At 33.6% G+C, this 19760-nt stretch overlaps 1 protein-coding gene across 3 annotated transcripts in view; it reads left to right on the plus strand.

The window, feature by feature from the left end:
* EDIL3 (EGF like repeats and discoidin domains 3) overlaps nucleotides 1-19760 on the plus strand; it is a 411932-nt gene that overhangs the window by 278450 nt on the left and 113722 nt on the right. For all 3 annotated transcript variants that reach the window (XM_057739846.1, XM_057739855.1, XM_057739863.1), the window contains 3 exons: nucleotides 8361-8516; nucleotides 9815-9959; nucleotides 14401-14585. In XM_057739846.1, the coding sequence (XP_057595829.1) occupies nucleotides 8361-8516; nucleotides 9815-9959; nucleotides 14401-14585 (486 nt within the window). The remainder of the gene's footprint in view (nucleotides 1-8360; nucleotides 8517-9814; nucleotides 9960-14400; nucleotides 14586-19760) is intronic.

Below are 19760 nucleotides of genomic sequence, written 5' to 3' on the forward strand. Positions count from 1 at the left end.
GCCTTTTAATATACTTTGCTCCATTTTCTGTTTGTTTTTTCATCTCTTCAGAATGTGTGTGGGGGGGGGGAATGTAAGTGTGTAATAACCCCTTGTATATTTCACATCAGTAGTTCTCAACTGAACTTGTAGGATACATATGTCTTGAGGAGGCAGAGATCCCCAAAAACCTATTCAGGAGGTTCACAGGTCAGTACTATTTCCAAAATAATTATAAGATTTTCTTTGCCATCTTTGCTGTGCTAACATTTGCACTGACATAACCAAACAATGGTGAGTAAAACTGCTGGAGCCTTAGCACAAATCAAGACAGTAGCATCAAACTCTACTAGTAGCCTTTGTATTCACCTTCATCATGCATAGGTTGGAGGAAAAAAGAAAAAAAAAGAAAAATCCAGCTCATTTAAGAATGTCCTTGATGAAACAGTAATGATCATTAATTTTATTAAATGCCAGTGCTGGCCATGTCTTTAATATTCTGTGTGATGACATGGGAACCACACATAAAGCGCTTCTGCTGAGTACTTAGATAGGAGGATGATCTCGATGAAAAGCACTTGGGAGACTGTGTGATTTGCAAGCTGAACTACCTCCTCCTTATTTAAACATCACGTTTACTTCAGAGAACAACTGACAAACCAATACTATTCATACCTGGATATTTGGCAGATGTTTTTTTGAAAATGAGCAAAGTAGTCCTGCCACATTAAGGAAAACAACTGACAGTATTTGTTGCTAGATAAAACTTGAAATTTCAAGAGAAAATTAGAATTTTGGAAAAAATGTAACTGCCAGTATGAGCTTGAGAGCTTCCAGTGTTTTAAGATTTTTTAATGAAATTAGTGGTGATATTAATGAATGTGACTTTTTGATATTATATAATGTGTAATCTTTTAGAGAGTCTGCATAGCTCAGTGAGTCTATATTTTCCAAATGTCCAATGCATGATGTTACAAAACCATGCATGGGTAAATACCCATTCAAAGTGCAAGATAAACCAATGGATTTTAACATCATGAATATGAGAAATGCACTGGTAGATTTCAGATTCCACACTGCGACTAAAATTTAAGAAACTATTTTTTGTCAAGTTCTAATGTGGTAGCAAAGAAGAATATAAACACTTATCTGGAAAGATTATTAAAGTACTCCTTTTTTTCAACTACATATCTGTGTGAAGCTGAGTTTTCTTCACATACTTCAGCCAAAATATATCTTGTGATTAATTTGATGTAGAAGCAAATATGAGAACCTACTTATCTTCTCTTAAGTCAGATATTAAAGAGATTTACAAAAATGTAAAATAGCCTCTGCCCAGTGAAATTTTAGCTTTGGACAATTTATTATTTTATAAAATTATGCAGTGTATGTTAAAAAGTAATTGGTTTGTTACTGTTACTTTTAATTAATTTACTATGATTAATACATTTATTAATTTTAAATATTAATAAATATTTCTAAAATTTGTTAGTTTTAATTTCTACAGTAAGTGTGTGTGTGTGTGTGTGTGTGTATATATCCCACACTGTCAGGTGTCAATGTATTTGCTCTTTGGGGCCCTCAATAATTTTTAATAGTATAGAAGCCTTGAGACCAAAAAGTATAGAACTAGTGCGCTAAATAAGCCTGCCAGCTTTTGACATTACAAATATCTTCTCCCAGGCAGTCACCTTTCTGTTAACCTTACCTGTGATGTACTTGGTTGAATAGAAACCTTTAATTTCTTTTTGGAGCCAATTCCATTTTTTCCTTCACATTTTGTGCTTTTTTGGTTTTCTTAAAAGAATAGCTTCTTCAACTCTGAGGTCACAAAAATATGTTTCTACATTTTCTTCTATTAGATGAATAGTGTTACTTTTCACATTCAGTCTTCAGTACATTCCAATCCAACTTCATTTTTCTTTATATAGAGAATCAATTTTCCCAATACCATTTACTAAATAATCTAGCCTTTCTCCACTGACTTGTAATGCTGCCTCAAGTGTGAACATGTATGTGGGCCTCTTCCTGGATCCCTTTTCCAATTCTCATGGAAATTTTTCTATCTATATGCTAGTACCAAGTTATTTTTAATTAAAATGGTCTTGTAATGTCTTAATATATGACAGATTTCCCCTGTTTTGTTACATCTTTTCCAAGATTCATTTAGCTATCTATTAATGCCTGTTTAGTTTTCAGTGTATAATTTAAAATAAAAAAGATAGATTTTTAGAATAAATGAATCATGGCAAATAGTTTTATTCTGGATTTTGATGAAAATTGCATAGAATTTACAAACAAAATTGAGAGAATAAATTTATCATATTGTCTCATCCATTAAAATTTATACTGGTCTTCTGTAATGTCTTTAGTTAAAAAATATTCTCCATAAGGTCATATTAATTGTTTTTGAGGTTAATTTCTAGATATTTTGTAATTACTGTAGTATTATAAATAACATCTTGTGATTTTTCTACTTTAATTGTACTTGTATTTTGAATTAGTATTCTACAAATAAGAATTTTCAAAAGAAACAAAAGTGTATGGTAAAAATTCTTCCTACTTCTCTCTCTTCCAGATATCTATTTACCTCCTTTTAAAACCATTGTTAACCATTTTCTTGTTTTTGCTTTTAGACATTATAATTACATACAAGAAAGTGTGTATATTTATTATTTGCCCTTTACAGTAAAAAGGAGTATGCAGCATACACTGTCCTGTTACTAAGGTCATTGTACTTTTTTCACATAATTTCAAGATAATTGTAGATCCTCTTCTTTGATAACACTCCAGAACTTGAAAGCAGTAATTTCTTACATTGTATCCTAAGATCTCTCTCTCTTTTTCTCCTCTCTCTCTGGTGCCTCCCCCGTGCTTCTTTCCTGTTCTTTTGATTTACAACTGAATTGTATTCATTTCCTGGACTTCTCCATAATGAAATGGCTTAGACCCCAATTGATAGACATTTTAAATTGTTTGAAATTGTGTTCTATTGTATATAAAGCTGCAGGGAACAACTTTGTACCCAGGGAACAACTTTGTACCTACCTCATTTTGCCTATATGTGATTATACTTGTAGGCTACATTCCTAGAATGAAATTGTTGACTTTAAGAAAATGTGCATTTGTCATTTTGTTTCAAGTCACTAAATTGTCCTTCATAAAAGATTGTGTCATTTATGCTCCCACTACGAATGTACACGCTTGCCTATTCCTTTACACTTTTGCTAATACCATATCATAATTTTTTTTGATTTTTGCACATGTGAAAGGAGAATTATAGTATCTTGGGGTAGATTTAATTTAATTTACATGAGTAAGATTATCTTTTCATATTTTTAATATCCAAATGTATTTCCTTAGATGCCCACTAATGAAATCCTTTGCCCATTTTTTTTTCCTATCAGATTATTTGTGTTTTACTTATTTATTGGTAAGATCTGATTTTTTTGATTAATCAATTCTGTGCTCAGATAAAAATATTAATCCTAGTTTGTCATTTATATTTTGCTTTTTAAAGAAATTTTTAGTTTAATATAAAAACATTTGTAAAACTAGTGCCATGATTAGAAAGTCATTTTTATCTCTGAGAGTTTTCTTAATTCTATATTTCTTCTGTCCTTCATGGTTTCTTTCTTTCCTTCTTTCTTTTTTTTCACTTAAGTGTTTAATTTACCTGGAATTTCCTCTGGGATAAGATGACAGACACTGATCTAAATCCATTTATTTAAGGTGTCTATCAAATTGTCCCAATCCAGTTATTGCACAGTCTACCTTTTCTCCACTAATTTGAATATCACTCATTTCATATACAAAACTTCCTTACATACTAGGATCTATTTGTTGATTTTCTCTTCTCTTATTGATCAGTCTGCCTTTACTTGTGCTAGTATCACATATTTGGATTATTTATATTACATTTTCCTTTGATAATTGCTGATATAGATTAATTATATATTGATCTTATATTAAGCAAACTTGCAGAACTTTTTAATTAGTTTTTATTATTTGTTACTTCTCTTGAATTTTCAAAGTAAATTGTTATATCATCTGCCAATATGGGCAATATCTTTATCCCATCCCACTGCCTTTCTGGTCACTAGTTTATTCTTCAGTCATGACTCTTTGCTTGAAGTCACCCCATTGGGAAATTGTTTAGCTTAATTTTAAACTTCATTTAACTTTAATTATATTTTCTATTCTCAGTATTTCCAATTGGTTTTTATTTATGTGCTTGTTTCTGTCTTATGTTTCAAAAACTCCTTTATCTTTTTAGGGATTTTTAAAGGTTTTTTTGAGGTTTTAACCTGCCACTTCTTTTAAAATTCTTCTATATTCTTTTGTCTTCTTCTCCTTCTATTCCTTAGAGCATTTGTTATTAATATTTTGGCTAGTGATGTACCTGGAGAGAAAGGTAAAACCCATGCCTTAGCTTCAGCTTCTCCAGATGAACTGAATTCGGCTGTACTCAACTCTAATCTCTCTTCTCCCTGCAAAAGACCTCATCTGCCCCAGACAGTGCTTTTACCAGGGCCTCCATCCCTCTGTTTTACCTTCTTAGTCCATGGACTAGGAGTGTGGTGCAGAGGGTGAAACACTCAGGTCTATTAGTGACTGTAGGCTCCTCATTGGCCTCCCATTGGTAGTGGGCTGGCACTGGGTTCATCAGGAAGGGACCATGCAAGCAAAATGAGAATGAGAAATGGCACATCTAGAAAGCTCTTCCCAAGTCTACTTCTATCAGCAGCAGCCCTTGGAATACCCCTCCGCACACCCCAGACACACAAACATACGCTGGGATCTCAAAAATTCCTGTTACACTGAGGGTTTCTCAAGGTTTTTTTGTGTTAGAGTTTGATCAGTCTCAGCAACTTTCTGTCCTAGAATATCTCCAGCGCTGAATTTGAGGGAGAGAGCCAGTAGACCTTGCTAGTTTGCGATCTTGTCAGGAACCCATTAATTTCCCCTCTTCTCCCATGTTGAGTATAATGGTTAGATTTACACACATACACACACACTTAATCATAATAGCCCTAAGTATCTGGTTAGTACATAGCTTTGGAAGTTTATTTCAAAGTTTTTCATGTGGTTAGTATGATTATCAGCTCATCAAGCACAGAACACAGAAAAGGAATGCTCCTTTTCATTTAAAGAAAAACAAAAACTAAAAATCAACCCAAAAAAGCAACCACAAAGCTTTCTGGGTGGCAGGTGTTATTAAATTTCTACATGTATTATACAATTTTCCCATGTAAGAATTCTATTAAAACCCCCTTTACTAGGGAGGAAATTAAATTCCAGAAAGCTTAGACAAGCTGTTCAAGATTGTATTGGTGGGAAGTAGCAAAAGCCAGGGCTGAAACTGTCAGTCTTTTTCTGCCTTCTGCCTGGCCTTTGCCAGGGTTCTAGGCATTCTAGATCCAGATTTGGTTTCTTAATATTTACATTAATACAGGGAAAACAGTTTACTCAAAACACCTTAGAACTTACTTTCTTTTTTAAGAACATACAGTGTACCTACCATCCAGTGGAACAATAATTTTTCTGAAACCAGATAAATAGATGAAAATATGTTCTTGCATATCCAAGCATCTATCAAGATCACAGGGAGTAATGTTTCTGAAGCAATCCCCTTTAGTAGACCTTTAGTCTGTTTAGACCTGCATACAGACAGAATAAACAGAAGTCAGATCACCTTCTAGCCAATGTTATTTTACAAAGAGATCACAAAATAATGTTGGAGTGGGATGAAAGGGATTACTTGCAGAAAATCTTTACTTGTGGTAAAGATATTTCTAAAATCATGTGATAACCTTCTTCCAAGGCTTAGTTTATTTCTCACAGTAATATAGATTCCTGGTATTAAATTTGAGTGTGGCTATGACAGTGAAATCTTAGCTCTTATTATATATGAATTCCTTATTATTCCAAGCTTAGTAATGCTAGATATAGAAGGAATCAAAAGCCTAAAATCTAGTAATTGTTAATAATCCCTGAACCAGTATTCTATGAATCACTTTTTGGTTTTTATTTTTTATTTGATGAAGACAGTACTGATATTTAATTACAAATACCTACTAAAAGTAGATACAACCCAAGTTGGATGCCACTTTACTCTCCAGCTCCTTGAGATATATATCCAGAGCTTGTAAATATTAGAGCAAATAGGAATCTTTTAAAACATCATTTCTGATATGACTTAGAGAGAAACATACTCAGATTTTCATTTTTTGATTGTTACACAATTTAAGCTTCAGAAAATTAGTCTACAGCTCATCAGCTAAAGCTCTCGCAGAGATAATTTAGCTGTCTACAAGAGGTGTAAACAAGATAATTGAAACAAGATAAAAGATAATTGAAAAAGGAATGTTCAGCAGTATCAAGTGTGGAATTCGGCTTCCAAAGTGGGAGGAAACATGATTCACAGTGTCCACTGTTTATGTTATATGTATTAGAAAGACTTAGACTATGAAGAGTCTTCATTTGAAAAAAGAAAATGAATGCCATACATAAGATAGTGGAAGAATATGGGTCTTCCCTAGCAATGTGGTCATTTACCTAACACTGAAATAAAGTCTCTTTCGGAGGTTACCTTTACCAAATCCCACAGTTAATATTCCAAAATCAATCTTTAGAGAACTAGTTGAGATAAAAGAGTAATAAGTAAAATTTACCTTCATGGGGGATATTCTCTTATTTGTACCTTCAAATAAGAATGGGACATAAAATGTATTCATGTCAGTGATTTTGATGTATAAGTATTAAAATGAGAAAAGCAAAATTGGATATATGAGTCAACTCACTTGACACTATGGGAGAAAAAAGGAACCACAGGTCCAGAATTTAAAAACAAAAATGTTGTTTATAGATTTGCATTACAAGTGAAAGATGGGCATGCTCACCAGTCAGAGGCTGGGGACCATCCACCCCAGTTCTTTAACGCATCCAAATCCCAGATTTTCTTTATACACGAGTAAGACAGAGAATCGTTTTGGAAAAACTAGCTGGGGAAGAACCATCAGAGAGGGAAGATGAGACTTAGGGAAACTCAGAATAGAGAGGGAGGTGGGCTGTGCCATGTAGGCAGACTTTCAGAAGCTTCCAAGGGCGCTGAGTACATGTAGGATTCAGGATTGCCCTTAACACGTGAACATAGTTGAAATCTGTAAATCCAGGGAAATCCTTTTAATAAGTCACAGGGTTTGTCTGGGGAGAGTACTCTTTCAGGATTGCTTACATAGTTTCGGTTTTTGACTTTTTAAATATATGAGATGAATGTACCTATAAAAACAGTGATTCTACAGGAGCTAGTTTCTTCATACACATCTTCTACCATTTCAAATGTTAACTCTCATAGCCCCATCAGAGAGTGGAAACCCGTATCACTTACCTGAATCCGAAGATATCTTGGTTTTCTCTGGATATTGTCTCTGAATTATTAACAGTATTAGAATATAACATTTAAATTGTTCTGATTTGTAATTGGTAGAGAGGAGAGCTTTATAGCAGTTTGTCAAGAACATTAAGACAGTACTTTTCTACTGAGCGTAAGATTTTATAGATATCATAAAGGCACTTTAAAGTGAATGGAACAAGTTTTAATGTTTGCCATATACAAAGAAAATATTTTCCTTACATGGTAGCATTTAATGAATGTTGTGTCAAAAGATTTCTATTTAAATATGAGAAAAATGTTGAAAAATTTATTAGGTAACAGTTATGCTGCAGCAAACTGTTGTAGGGTGGTTTGAAATGGGAAGAAAATATGGAAAGAAAATATCAGTTAGAACATTTCCATATGATGAAAAGTATTTGGTGAAAAACCCTCCATGACCAGTGTGTACTTACACAACCCATAAGCAGAGACTATAGTATAAAGATTCAGAAACTGAAGATACTTTGGTATTTGTTTTCTGCCATCATAGTTGTCTTTACCTTTTCTTATTCTAATACTCAAAGATCTCAAAGAGATTTTCAGGTTTTATTTTAATGGAATTTTTTTGAAAGCTAAAGCACTTGAGACACATTAACAGTTATATTGACATTAGTTTCATAGTAATGTCATTGAGGTTATTTTGAGAGGATAATATTCTCATTTTTCACTTTGCTAACTCATACTTACATATCATAATCCACCAAATGCTTTCAATACTTATATTCTGGGGACACAATGCCCTTTTCAAAGCTTGTTCATACATATTGCTTTACTTTAAAAAAAAAGTTCCATCAGAGAAAGACATTTTGAAGCTAAGCTTGATATATTCTTGTTTTGTATTACTTAAAATCTTTACTAATAAATAAAAATGTCCCATTTTCAAATTTGGTATCATCAGCATCGTGAAAGCAATGAAATTATAGTTGATTATGCCTTGTCTCCTCAGATAAATTTACAAAGAAAAATGAGAGTTACTGGTGTGATTACTCAAGGAGCCAAGAGGATTGGAAGCCCAGAGTATATAAAATCCTACAAAATTGCCTATAGTAATGATGGAAAGACTTGGGCAATGTACAAAGTGAAAGGCACCAATGAGGACATGGTAAGACTTACAGGACATGATTAATTTGAAAGTAAACTCCCATAAATAATAATTGATTAGCGAACAATTACTGAATATTCAGCGGAAGTCTTATGCTGTTGAAAATAAATTTATTATTCTTTTAATTGAACCAGTGGTGTGGAGAGGGTAAAGTGTTATTCCAAATTATCAATGTACAGTAGCTACCACTTAAATCTTTCTCAGATTTTAATTGATGGTCCTATAAACACTTTGTCACAAGCTTAGGATAATCCTCTGTATGAAATTAAGTTTTGACAAGTCAACTTTCAATTTCATTTGATTGCTTTGACAGATTAGCACTGTCCTTAATCAAATAAATACAGATCAAAACTATTATTTTTAAAGAAAAAAATGTAATTTTTAAAGAAAAATACTAAGCTATAGAAAACATAAATATCTTTATATATTTCATATTGGAAGAAAAGTTTGTTATTTAGCAGAATCAAATATTTAGAAGAAATGCATATAATTTCCAGTGTCTGCTTTGCCTTTTCATGTGATAGTTCCAATTTTTTAATTAATTTTACCCCAAATTTTTAATTTTAAAAAATCAGCACTGCAACTCATTCCATTTAAAACTGTCATTAGATTAGACTCTCATAAATTTTATGAAAGACTTTTTTAAGTTACCTTCTTAAATGAATTTAAAAAGGTTTTCTGTTTACCAGGTTATATAGAAGGTAGAATGAGAATGAGATTTAAAGGAATTAAAAATAACACATTTCAGCACTTAAATTTTGGAGAGAAATTAGCTTTTCACTGGAAATATATAGGAAGAATTAGGAGTCTCTTATCTGGGACATACTGATAAGGAAGTAATCTTGAGGAATCAGACCTTAAAATGTCATAAATTCGATAGTATTAGATAAACTGAGTGATCAGGAAGCAGTAGTGAAGACTGGTTCCTAAAAACAAAATAAAATGAAAAAACTACAATTACTAAGTAGCAGAATGAGCAGACAAACCCCTATCCCAGATTAAGTTGAAAGATTAAGGGAGTCTGAAGGACTGGCCCTAAATTGACAAGACCATCATAGTAGGGTATAGATTAAGCCATAGGTCACAGTGGTTTACAGCTTTAATGAGAATTCTGTCTAAAGGTTTTATATTCACTTCTGGTGGCAAGGTGCTTTCTAAATGCTCCAGACCCCTAGATTATTTAATTCAATCTTTGAGCGATTACCTTGGGTAGGATATAGGGTCAATATACAAAAATAGGTTTAAATAAAAAGTGTTGCAATTAATAATTTTAAACTCTGTATTATCTGTGTACACAGGTGTTCCGTGGAAATGTTGATAACAACACACCCTATGCTAACTCTTTCACACCCCCCATAAAAGCTCAGTATGTGAGACTCTATCCCCAAATTTGTCGAAGACACTGCACTTTGAGAATGGAGCTTCTTGGATGTGAACTGTCAGGTGAGTCTCATACTGTCTATTTCTGTACTCTCTTTATGGGGAAAAAAAGTGCATTTATATGTAGTGTGTTACTAATTTGCAGTTTTACAACACCCATAGATATTCATTTCTGCTACAAAATGTCTATGGCTTAGTTCAATGAGAAATCGAGAGAGGGTGAGAGAGAGAGAGAGAGAGAGAGAGGAGGAGGAGGAGGATAAACAAGTTCTAAAACATGCTACAGAGTAGAATTAATGTAGAGGGGCAATGTATTTCTTTGAGTGGTCAAAGAAAGTATAACAAATTTTCACTGGAAACTTGTCAAATTTAAATGTTCCTTCTTGATTTTAATAGTAACTATGATTTATGTTTTATGACAAAATTTCAATAAAAACTGGAACTATCTGACCTCATAAATTGCAGTTACATTTAGGCTATACAGCATAGAAAAGTAAGCTGTATCTTTATATACTTACCATAAGAATTTAGTTTTGTTTTTTGGGGTTTTTTTAGGTTTTATGAGACATGTAAATTTATCATTGTTTCCAAAGAAACAAAACTTTAAAACCAAGTTTGCTACTATAAATTCATTCTTAGATCATTCTTACCTAGCAACTTGCTTATTATATAATGTCATTTTCGAACACAAAGATAATCTGTCAAAGGACTCAGATTTAAATAATCCTTGTCTACCAGGAGCATCAGGACTAGATATAAAGATGAAGATTTTATGAGTGGCTCTCATAGTCGTTCACTTTCAATCTAGCTAGATTCTGAACTCAACAGAAAATCTTGCCTAGGCATTTCACTGTGCTATATTTTTGGTGGTTGTTTTTATATTTCTGTCATCTACATTTACAAACTATCTTTGCCACTGTGGCCTAAAATTTTGTTCAAACCACTGTGTTTTTAAGAAAACTAAAAATTAATGTGTGCCTCACTTTTTAGTTTAACCTCCAAGTATGAGAGACTTTTATCATATTTACAGAAATACTATTTAGTTAAAAATAGCACGCATCCCTGCAAAGAGACAACTGAGAGCTTTTTATTCATTTCAAAAGGTTGCATGTAGGTTAAAATGCACACTTTATACCTATTTCCCTTCTCGTGTTTATTTGTGATGTTAACAAAGGGAATGATTTTGAAGGAAATAGAAGTTACTATTAGAAAACAACCAAACTTTAAATGAACCCATTACAGTCAAAGGAATTAGAGACATTAGGGCAGATGAGTGAATCTGTACTATTTTAAGAATCACATTTTCACATTATATATGGGTGTCTTTTATGAAGCAATCAACATGCAGTTTTAGTACCATTAATTATTGTAATGGGGATGTTTTCCTTATTTTGGTAATTTGAGCTGGCTTATTGACTACCAGTAAATCTCAGCAGAATTATTGCTGCACAGTGTTTATATTGCGTGTCACTATATCCCCACAGGCCAGTGTCATCCCTAAGTCATTCATCATAAAGCAATCAAGACAAAGCCACAGTTTAATGAACTTTACTGCAAGTCCCGTGCTTTTTAGTTGCTAAGCATCACCTTCCCCAATTTTTCAGTCTTTTGATTCATGAGGGCCAGTCTCTCAGACCATGGCACAGTTACACCCCTAAGATATAAATAAATTTTAACTTTCAAGTTTGACAAGAGGTTACATCTTTATGAATTTTTTAAACCCTTTATGAATTTTTATGTTTTCAAAAAGAAGCCATACCCCATCTTCCAACCCCACAAATTGATTTTGAAAGTATATGCGGAGAATAATATCTCTTGATGAATGCTAATAAATAAATAAATAAATAAATAAATAAATATTTGAAAAACAATGGGACTTCCCTGGCAGTCCAGTGTTTAAGACTCTGCACTCACAATGCAGGGGACATAGGTTTGATCCCTGGTTGGGCAGCTAAGATCCTGGATGCCCTGTGGTGTGGCCAAATAAATAAATAAATAAAAATTTAAAGCTAGAGCACCTCACTATAGAAATAATCAATTTTGTTGTTAATACTTCATTTTGTTCAGGTGTTCTCCCTGCTGGTTAAAGAGTTAATTTATACATATAAAATGATACGGATGAGAAGGGAAATTTATGGTGTGAGGCAAATTGGCAGAGAGGTTAGCTGTAACAATTGGAAATAAACAGTAGTATAATATACCAAACTGTTTCCCACAATCCAGTGCAACATTGTGAAGCCCAAGGCTGCCTTATTGTATTCAATAAGCTGAGATCTCTCAGCATGCCTAGAAGATAGCAGTTAATCTTTTCCCAGACACTTTAAAAAAAAATTCCCCTAAATTCTCTGAAAGAGATACCATTTAAGATATTTAGAATGAAATGGATCAGGGCTGTAATTAGTAGAAGAATAATCATTCATTCTTTGAACAAACTATTCAGCACTTCCTCTGGGCTAAGTACTAGATAACAGAGTGGGCAATGGGATGAATTCTATGACTAAGCAGAAATGGTCAAAGTAAATGTATCTCTTTTCTATCCAATACTTCAAAAACTGTGTTGCATCGCAGAAGGAGAAAAGCAACTACCTTTTCTTTCCCTTGTGTCTCTTCTGTAAGCCAAGCAGTTTTACGGAGATGCCAGCGGCAAGGTGGGGTGGAGCTCGAGGGTTGGTGGTGATAACAGAAGAACAAGTCAGAAATCCATAATACAGACAATTCATGTTGCCTTAGAATTACTTGAAGATAAAGAGCATGCTATTAAGACTTTAGAACTTTCTAAAATTTTTGAGATTTGTCATGAACTTTTTCTTTTCCGGAATCCATATTTAGGATTTAGAACTACTTATGTCATGGAACTTGGGGTATAGGTCTCCTATGCCTACAACTCAACAAGACTTGAGCTAAGACATCCAATTGGCTAATCCTCCATGTCAGTCTCTTTCATGTTTGCATAGAATAGGAGTTTCCTTATAGGTGGAGGTGAAGGCAAATATGGTGGAGCCTCAAGACGGAAGACTTGATCTGGATTGACTAGGACAGAAAGCAAGTAATTGTAATTAAGAATTGTATTTATCAATGAAGAGTTCTAAACCACTTCTCTTAGAGCATGGACTGAAAATGGTCTAGTTTCAGAAACGGCAGCCAATCATAGGATATTCTTTAGTACTCACTGATATGCTGATTTGAGGACTGAATATTGTCATCTGTTGGAATGAGCTTTATGGAAATAATAAAAATAGCTAACATTTGCTGAATTCTAGCTATATGCCAGCACTGTTTCTAAATACTTTATTAACTAATTTCTTAGGAAACGTTTTAAAGATAATTTGTATTATTATCACCATTTTATAGATGAGAAGACTGAGGCATAAAGTGGTTAAATAATGAGTACAAGGCCACACAGCTAATAAATAGGGCACCAAGTAGAGTATGAGGAGATGGCATCAATCAGAGAAGTCTCCTATTTTATCTTGGCTTTCTTGATCAAACTTACCTGTGTGTTCCTTGACCAAACTGTAAAATTTTACATATAGAAGGCTCAGCCACTGGCTAATATGATAATAGAATCATGCTTTCTATTACAAGCTTTGTGAATGTAATTTTGGCACAATTGTGATTCAACACTGGGAAATCCTGTGTATATGTACATATATATATATATATACACAAGATATTTCGAGGACAAACAAACCCAAATTTTGCACCATGTCAAACCTGAAAATACATATGGCAGATTTGAAAATCTTCAAAAAATATCCAATACTAGAGGTTATTGAATATGATTAAAACTTAGAAATTTATGAAAAGGCTTGTCCAGTAATGGTTTTTGCTAGAATTAGCTTATTTTCTTCCTGTTATCTATTAGTTTAAATTCTACACTACCACAATGCAGGATACATGGTATACACTGAATAAATATTAGTTTCCTGTCTTTCAGAAGAAGCCATGTAGATACTATAAGAATCAATGATAATGATTAACAGATTTCTTAGAAAACAAATGCTGTCCAGTTTAGAATATACCATTGGAGCAGTTTGTGAAAATGACTTTGTACTGAGGGAATTTTCATTTCCACTGTTATGGAAACAAATAAAAGAAAACCAAATATACTTTCTGAGAAAATGTTCCATTTTTAAAGGCAAAATGAAACTTGAAATCCAGGGAACCATCATGAGGCTATCAGTAATAAGACAGGAGAGGGCATTTCAGCATTGTTTTCATTTTGCAAAATCATTTATCACAGAAAAGTAGTTTGAATTGTCTGTCTTGTTTTCAATTTTTCCAAAATATATTCAGACAAAATAGCTTGAATTGGCTATCTTGTTTTTCCATTTTGTTCCAGATTTATTTCTGATTATAGCCTTTTTTTGAATTTAGATGCTCTCTCTTTGGGGGAATGAATAGCATTATGCTTAATCTTCTCTTGCCTATCTAAAATGAATGCAGAAAACTTCCCAGGGTGATAAATTATTTTTCTCATAGAGCCCTTCTTATTTTCTTCCAGGCTGTTCTGAGCCTCTGGGGATGAAATCAGGACATATACAAGACTATCAGATCACTGCCTCCAGCATCTTCAGAACTCTCAATATGGACATGTTCACCTGGGAACCAAGGAAAGCTCGGCTGGACAAGCAGGGCAAAGTGAATGCCTGGACCTCCGGCCACAATGACCAGTCGCAGTGGTTACAGGTAATATTTTCTAAAAATGTCTCACTACCCATTGTTCCTCTTCCTTAGAAGATTTCCTGTTGGTTAGGTGAAAGTCGGAGTCATTACCTTCATGCTAATTTAAATGTGCCTTCCTCTTTGGCTTAATTAAATGAGTAAAACAAAAATCCCTTATGAATCCATTTTCATGTGCTATTTTTGCTCTTATGTTGATTTATAGATGCTACAGTCAGATTGATGCAGCAGAGTGGACCAAACCACACTATGTATAGGTCAATTCTATTGATTATGAGAGCATTTGCATTTTAACTCTCATCTGTTCTAATGCTTTGTGTCAACATTGGTTTGAAAGCATCACAGCAGGAATCCAAACCACCTTGAAATCATGCCACTGACCTATAGATTGTTCCCATAGAATCATGACTCATGACTTATTAGCTCTTTACCTGTGGTTGCTAAGCAATGGAGTGATTTGATTACATTCTCATAAGAGAGCTTGCTTATAGAAGGAAAGCATAGATGTTGCAGAGTCTGTTTATCATTTGCAAATGAAGTCAGGTTACAGTCAGTGCTTTTTAAAACAACCTTCTTGAAGCGCACTTATTTGTGGAGTACTTTTAAGTATGCACAAATTTGTTAATGTCTTCTGTGGCAAAGAAAAATAAGACAGTTTAATTCCATAATGAGGTCATTTTATTTGAAAGATATGAGTTCTCTTATTGATTTTTATGCTGCATTTATGAGTTTCAAAACTGTGGTAATTCATTGTATTTCTGGAAATCACGAAAGCAATTACAACAGCAAATGTCACCCTTCATCAAACCAGATTTGCCACATGTGAAACTGTTCTTACCAAGTCCCCTGGAATTTCCAATAGTCTCTTCTGTCTTAACCTTACTTTTACCTGTTCTTACAGAAATATTCGCTTTTTTTCTTTCCTTTCCCCTAACATTCTATCTGGATCTTTATTGATCTGAAGCTTTATCAAGTCCTTTCATTTCCATACATTATGGATAATTATGTATGTCTTTCTCATTTTACTATTCTCTGAGCTTTTTGAAGGTAGGGTCTCTCTCTCTATAAAACACAGGACATGTTTATCATCCCAGAACCCAGCCTCATGCCCTTGTCTCTGTGTAGCAGTACTACTGAATTAAATGATTAATTTGACAAGTGTTTGTGGTGCGCCTATGAAGCGTCACACACCACGAGAAATAGGGACGGCACGTGAGTGAGTAACACACTGTTCGTACTCCGGACAGTACTTCTTTCACAAACCATTCCTTTTATGTGGTTTGCATGATGCCACACTTTGTTTTTCTTCATCCTTCTAGCTGCTGCTTCCCACTGTCCTCCAGGCCACCCTTCCTCTGCCTGTTATCTTCTTGAACCTCACTTTCACCAGTTCTGCACACTCACATTAACTAATTTAGCAAGTACTGGTTATTGCAACTCCTGAAGAAAGGATTCAGCTGCTTTAAAATTCTTTCACTTCTCACCATCCGCATTGCCACTTCCAGGATCTGGACTGCCACTCTCTTTCACCTGGGTTTTTGCAGAAGCCTCCTAACCAGCCTTCTGGTTTCTGGTCTTACTCTTTAAAAACCTACTTCCCATATTGTAACCTGTGTGATATGTTTTTCCTAAAGCGTAGATTTGATTCTTTTGCTCCTTTATTTAAACCCTTCAGTTGTTCCCTATCAGCCTCAGAATAAATTTGCAGTTTCCTTAAGATAGCCTAAAAATCTTTGCGTGACTTGGCCTCAGTTCATCTCTTACCACACTTCTAAATTTGTTTCAGTTTCTCAAACCAAACACAACCTTCTCTCTTCCCCTTCCTTTATAAATGTGCTCTTCCTAGAGGAAAAGAATGGAAAGAGTACCTCTGCCCACAGCATCCCCAGCCTTCTGTTGTTTAAATTCTTCAACTGTAGTTTAGATGCATTTTCCTCTGGGAAGGCTTTGCTGCCAGCTCCATCCTACACCAGATCTGGCTTAAATTCTCTCCTGGATACTACTGTGTCCTCTGTAATTCTCTCACTGTCACATTATCACACTCTATTGGAAATTGTGTTTTCATGCTACAATATTTGCTCCAGGAGGGATGGAACCACATTTGTCTTTTTCTACTTTCTCAACCTGTTGTCCACTACCTAACTAAATACCTGTCACAACACCTGATACATGGTAGGCATTCAATAAGTCCTGTTTCTGTTTTATTCAAGTATAGTTGATTTACAGTGTTGTGTATGTTCATGTGTATAGCACAGTGATTCAATTTTACATACATATATTCTTTTTCAGATTCTTTTCCCTTATAGGTTATTATAAAGTATTGAATATATTTCCCTGTGCTATAGAGTAGGTCCTTGTTGGTTATCTATTTTATATATAGTTGTGTGTATATATTAATTCCAACTTCCTACTTTATCCCTCTCCTACCCTTTTCTCCTTTGATAACCATAAGTTTGTTTTCTATGTCTGTGGGTCTATTTCTATTTTGTAAGTTAACTCATTTGTATCTTTTTCTTTTTCTTTTTCTTTTTTTTTAGTTTCCATATATAAGCAATATCATATGATATTTGTCTTTGTCTGGCTTACTTCACTTAGTATGGTAACCTCTAGGTCCATCCATGTTGTTGCAAATGGCATTACTTCATATATATATATATACCACATCGTCTTTATCTATTTATCTGTCAATGGACATTTAAGTTGTTTCCATGTCTTGGCTATTGTAAATAGTGCTTCAATGAACGTAAAGCTGGATGTATCTTTTCAAAGTATGGTTTTCTCTGGATATATGTCCAGGAGTGGGATTGCTGGATCATATGGTAGTTTTATTTTTAGGTTTTTAAGGTGCCTCCATACTGTTCTCCATAGTGGTTATACCAATTTACATTCCCACCATAAGTACTGTTGAGTGAAAGAATGAATGAATCGATCAACTCATTCAAGTTATTGATTAGGGCCTAAAATGCATATAATTTGATCCTCAATTTAAGAGACCAGTGGCTAATATCCTCAAAATTTTAAGTAATATTTGAAAAAGAAATCTAAAATTTCATATTAAAGGCCTGGCCTTTTTAATAAAGCAACTAAAGTTTTATAATATATAGCCTTTATGAACTTTTCAAGTTCTTAATTAGAAGAAACCATGGAAAATATCCTTTCCATTTGTTATACTTGAATGGTGAAGTTAAAGTTGTTCTTTGTCACTCTGTAATATTTTTAAAATTGAAAACATTCCAGTCATATTTCAGATTAACTGGGTATGGCTAACATTATTTGTGAGTAATAATGACATGTGGAATAAGATAAAATATTTTACACCCTATAAGTAACTAAGAAAGGCTGGTAGACTCTAGAAATATCCACATAAAAGTATTGCCAATGGCAAATTTCTTTAGAAAGATAAGAAGAAAACAAGTATTTTAACATGAATCAGGGTGTAATGTTCAATGCAAACCTTCATCCATCACTTTTTTTAAGATAACTTTTCATCTGTCTTCTTAAAGTCACATGCATGCTGAAATTGATTCATTCTCTTGGTGACAGATTTTATGTCAATTCAAGGACCAGTTCTTCCAGTATATGTCTATTTTTTGTTGTGTCAAAACATATTCAGAATCTCCAAGGCAAGGTAAATTGACATCTTTACTTATTTTTATTTTTTTTCTTTTTTGACATCATGCAAGAAAATGCTCCAGAATTGTGACTACTTCTAATGTTTTCTCCTCAAGAGAGTAGAATCTGTTCAACTGTACATTGTTATAGTTGTTAGTATGTGTGTTGATAGTAAGAATAATATTTTCATAGGTAATGTATAGGGTGATTTTTTAAAATTTTTGCTGTAGACTCAATTTTTATCTTTATTCGAGCCTTCTGAATTTATAAATTTTGCCTGTGATCTTAACTGAGGTGCATCAATACTGCGAAATAGCTCTTCAGAAGAGAAACCATGGCTATCATTTAAATTTTCTTCCTTTGTTATTGATCTCCTGCTAATTGGTTTTTAAGAAATTTCTTTTATATGCCAACTATACATGTAACCCTCTAATAATGAGAATTTTATTTCAGTTTGACAGTTTTTTCCAAAACTTAACTGTAGAGTATCTGGAAATACAATTGTTGTGAATGAAACCAGCAAACAAACAAAAAAACCCTTTACCCAATTGTGGTATATTTTAAGGAATTCTTGTGCATTCTTTTAAGGGATTCTTATGTATTCGGATATCACTTTAACATTTTATTCTTATTATTACTCTAATGTTTCTTTCAGTCTCTTCTCTAATGTCAAAATCTCAGAAGTTTCTCAAGCAAATGTTCTTGTGGGGGTTTTTTTAGGAGTGATCTTACCTAACTGATTAACTTCCTTGAGCTACTATTAATCATGAAATCATCATGTTATTCCTAAATGAACATGGCAAAAATATGTGCAGTCCGTAGGCAGTCCCAAGTGAGAGGCATTTCTCAGATCTCTGAAAAACTGTTGTTCCATCACTTGATATGTTTGATGGTCTCTTAAGCTTTGGGCAAGAAGTTCTATCAATGTGTTTTCTAAAAGCCTATAAAGGTTAAATTGTAGTTCTTGCCTTTCAAAAAGTCTTACCTACACCCAAGTCAAAAGGTCATAAGGCAATCATTCCTAACTCAGAGTTGGACATTCCTAACCTTGGAGATTCTGAATATGTTTTGACACAACAAAAAAATAGACATATACTGGAAGAACTGGTCCTTGAATTGACATAAAATCTGTCATCAAGAGAATGAATCAATTTCAGCATGCATGTGACTTTAAGAAGACAGATGAAAAGTTATCTTAAAAAAAGTGATGGATGAAGGTTTGCATTGAACATTACACCCTGATTCATATTAAAATACTTGTTTTTTTCTTATCTTTCTAAAGAAATTTGCCATTGGCAATACTTTTACTAGATTTTAAATCCTGTTATAAGATAAAGTGACACTTCTTTAAAAATATAGTTTACAGAGATCTTTAAGAATCAAAATATTATTATCTTCTGTGGTTAATTTCTAAATAAAAACCCAGATATTTTGTTGGGTTTTAAGGTGAATTAAATAAAACAAAGGACAGAGCAGAGGAAGCGCATAGTGGGTACCCAGCAACCAGTGGTTTCCTTCTTTCTCTTTCTGGTGGCTTTAGAAAACTCAGGAGAGCATCATCTACACCAT

This window comes from Hippopotamus amphibius, chromosome 1 (assembly GCF_030028045.1).
Source record: "Hippopotamus amphibius kiboko isolate mHipAmp2 chromosome 1, mHipAmp2.hap2, whole genome shotgun sequence".
NCBI lineage: Eukaryota > Metazoa > Chordata > Mammalia > Artiodactyla > Hippopotamidae > Hippopotamus > Hippopotamus amphibius.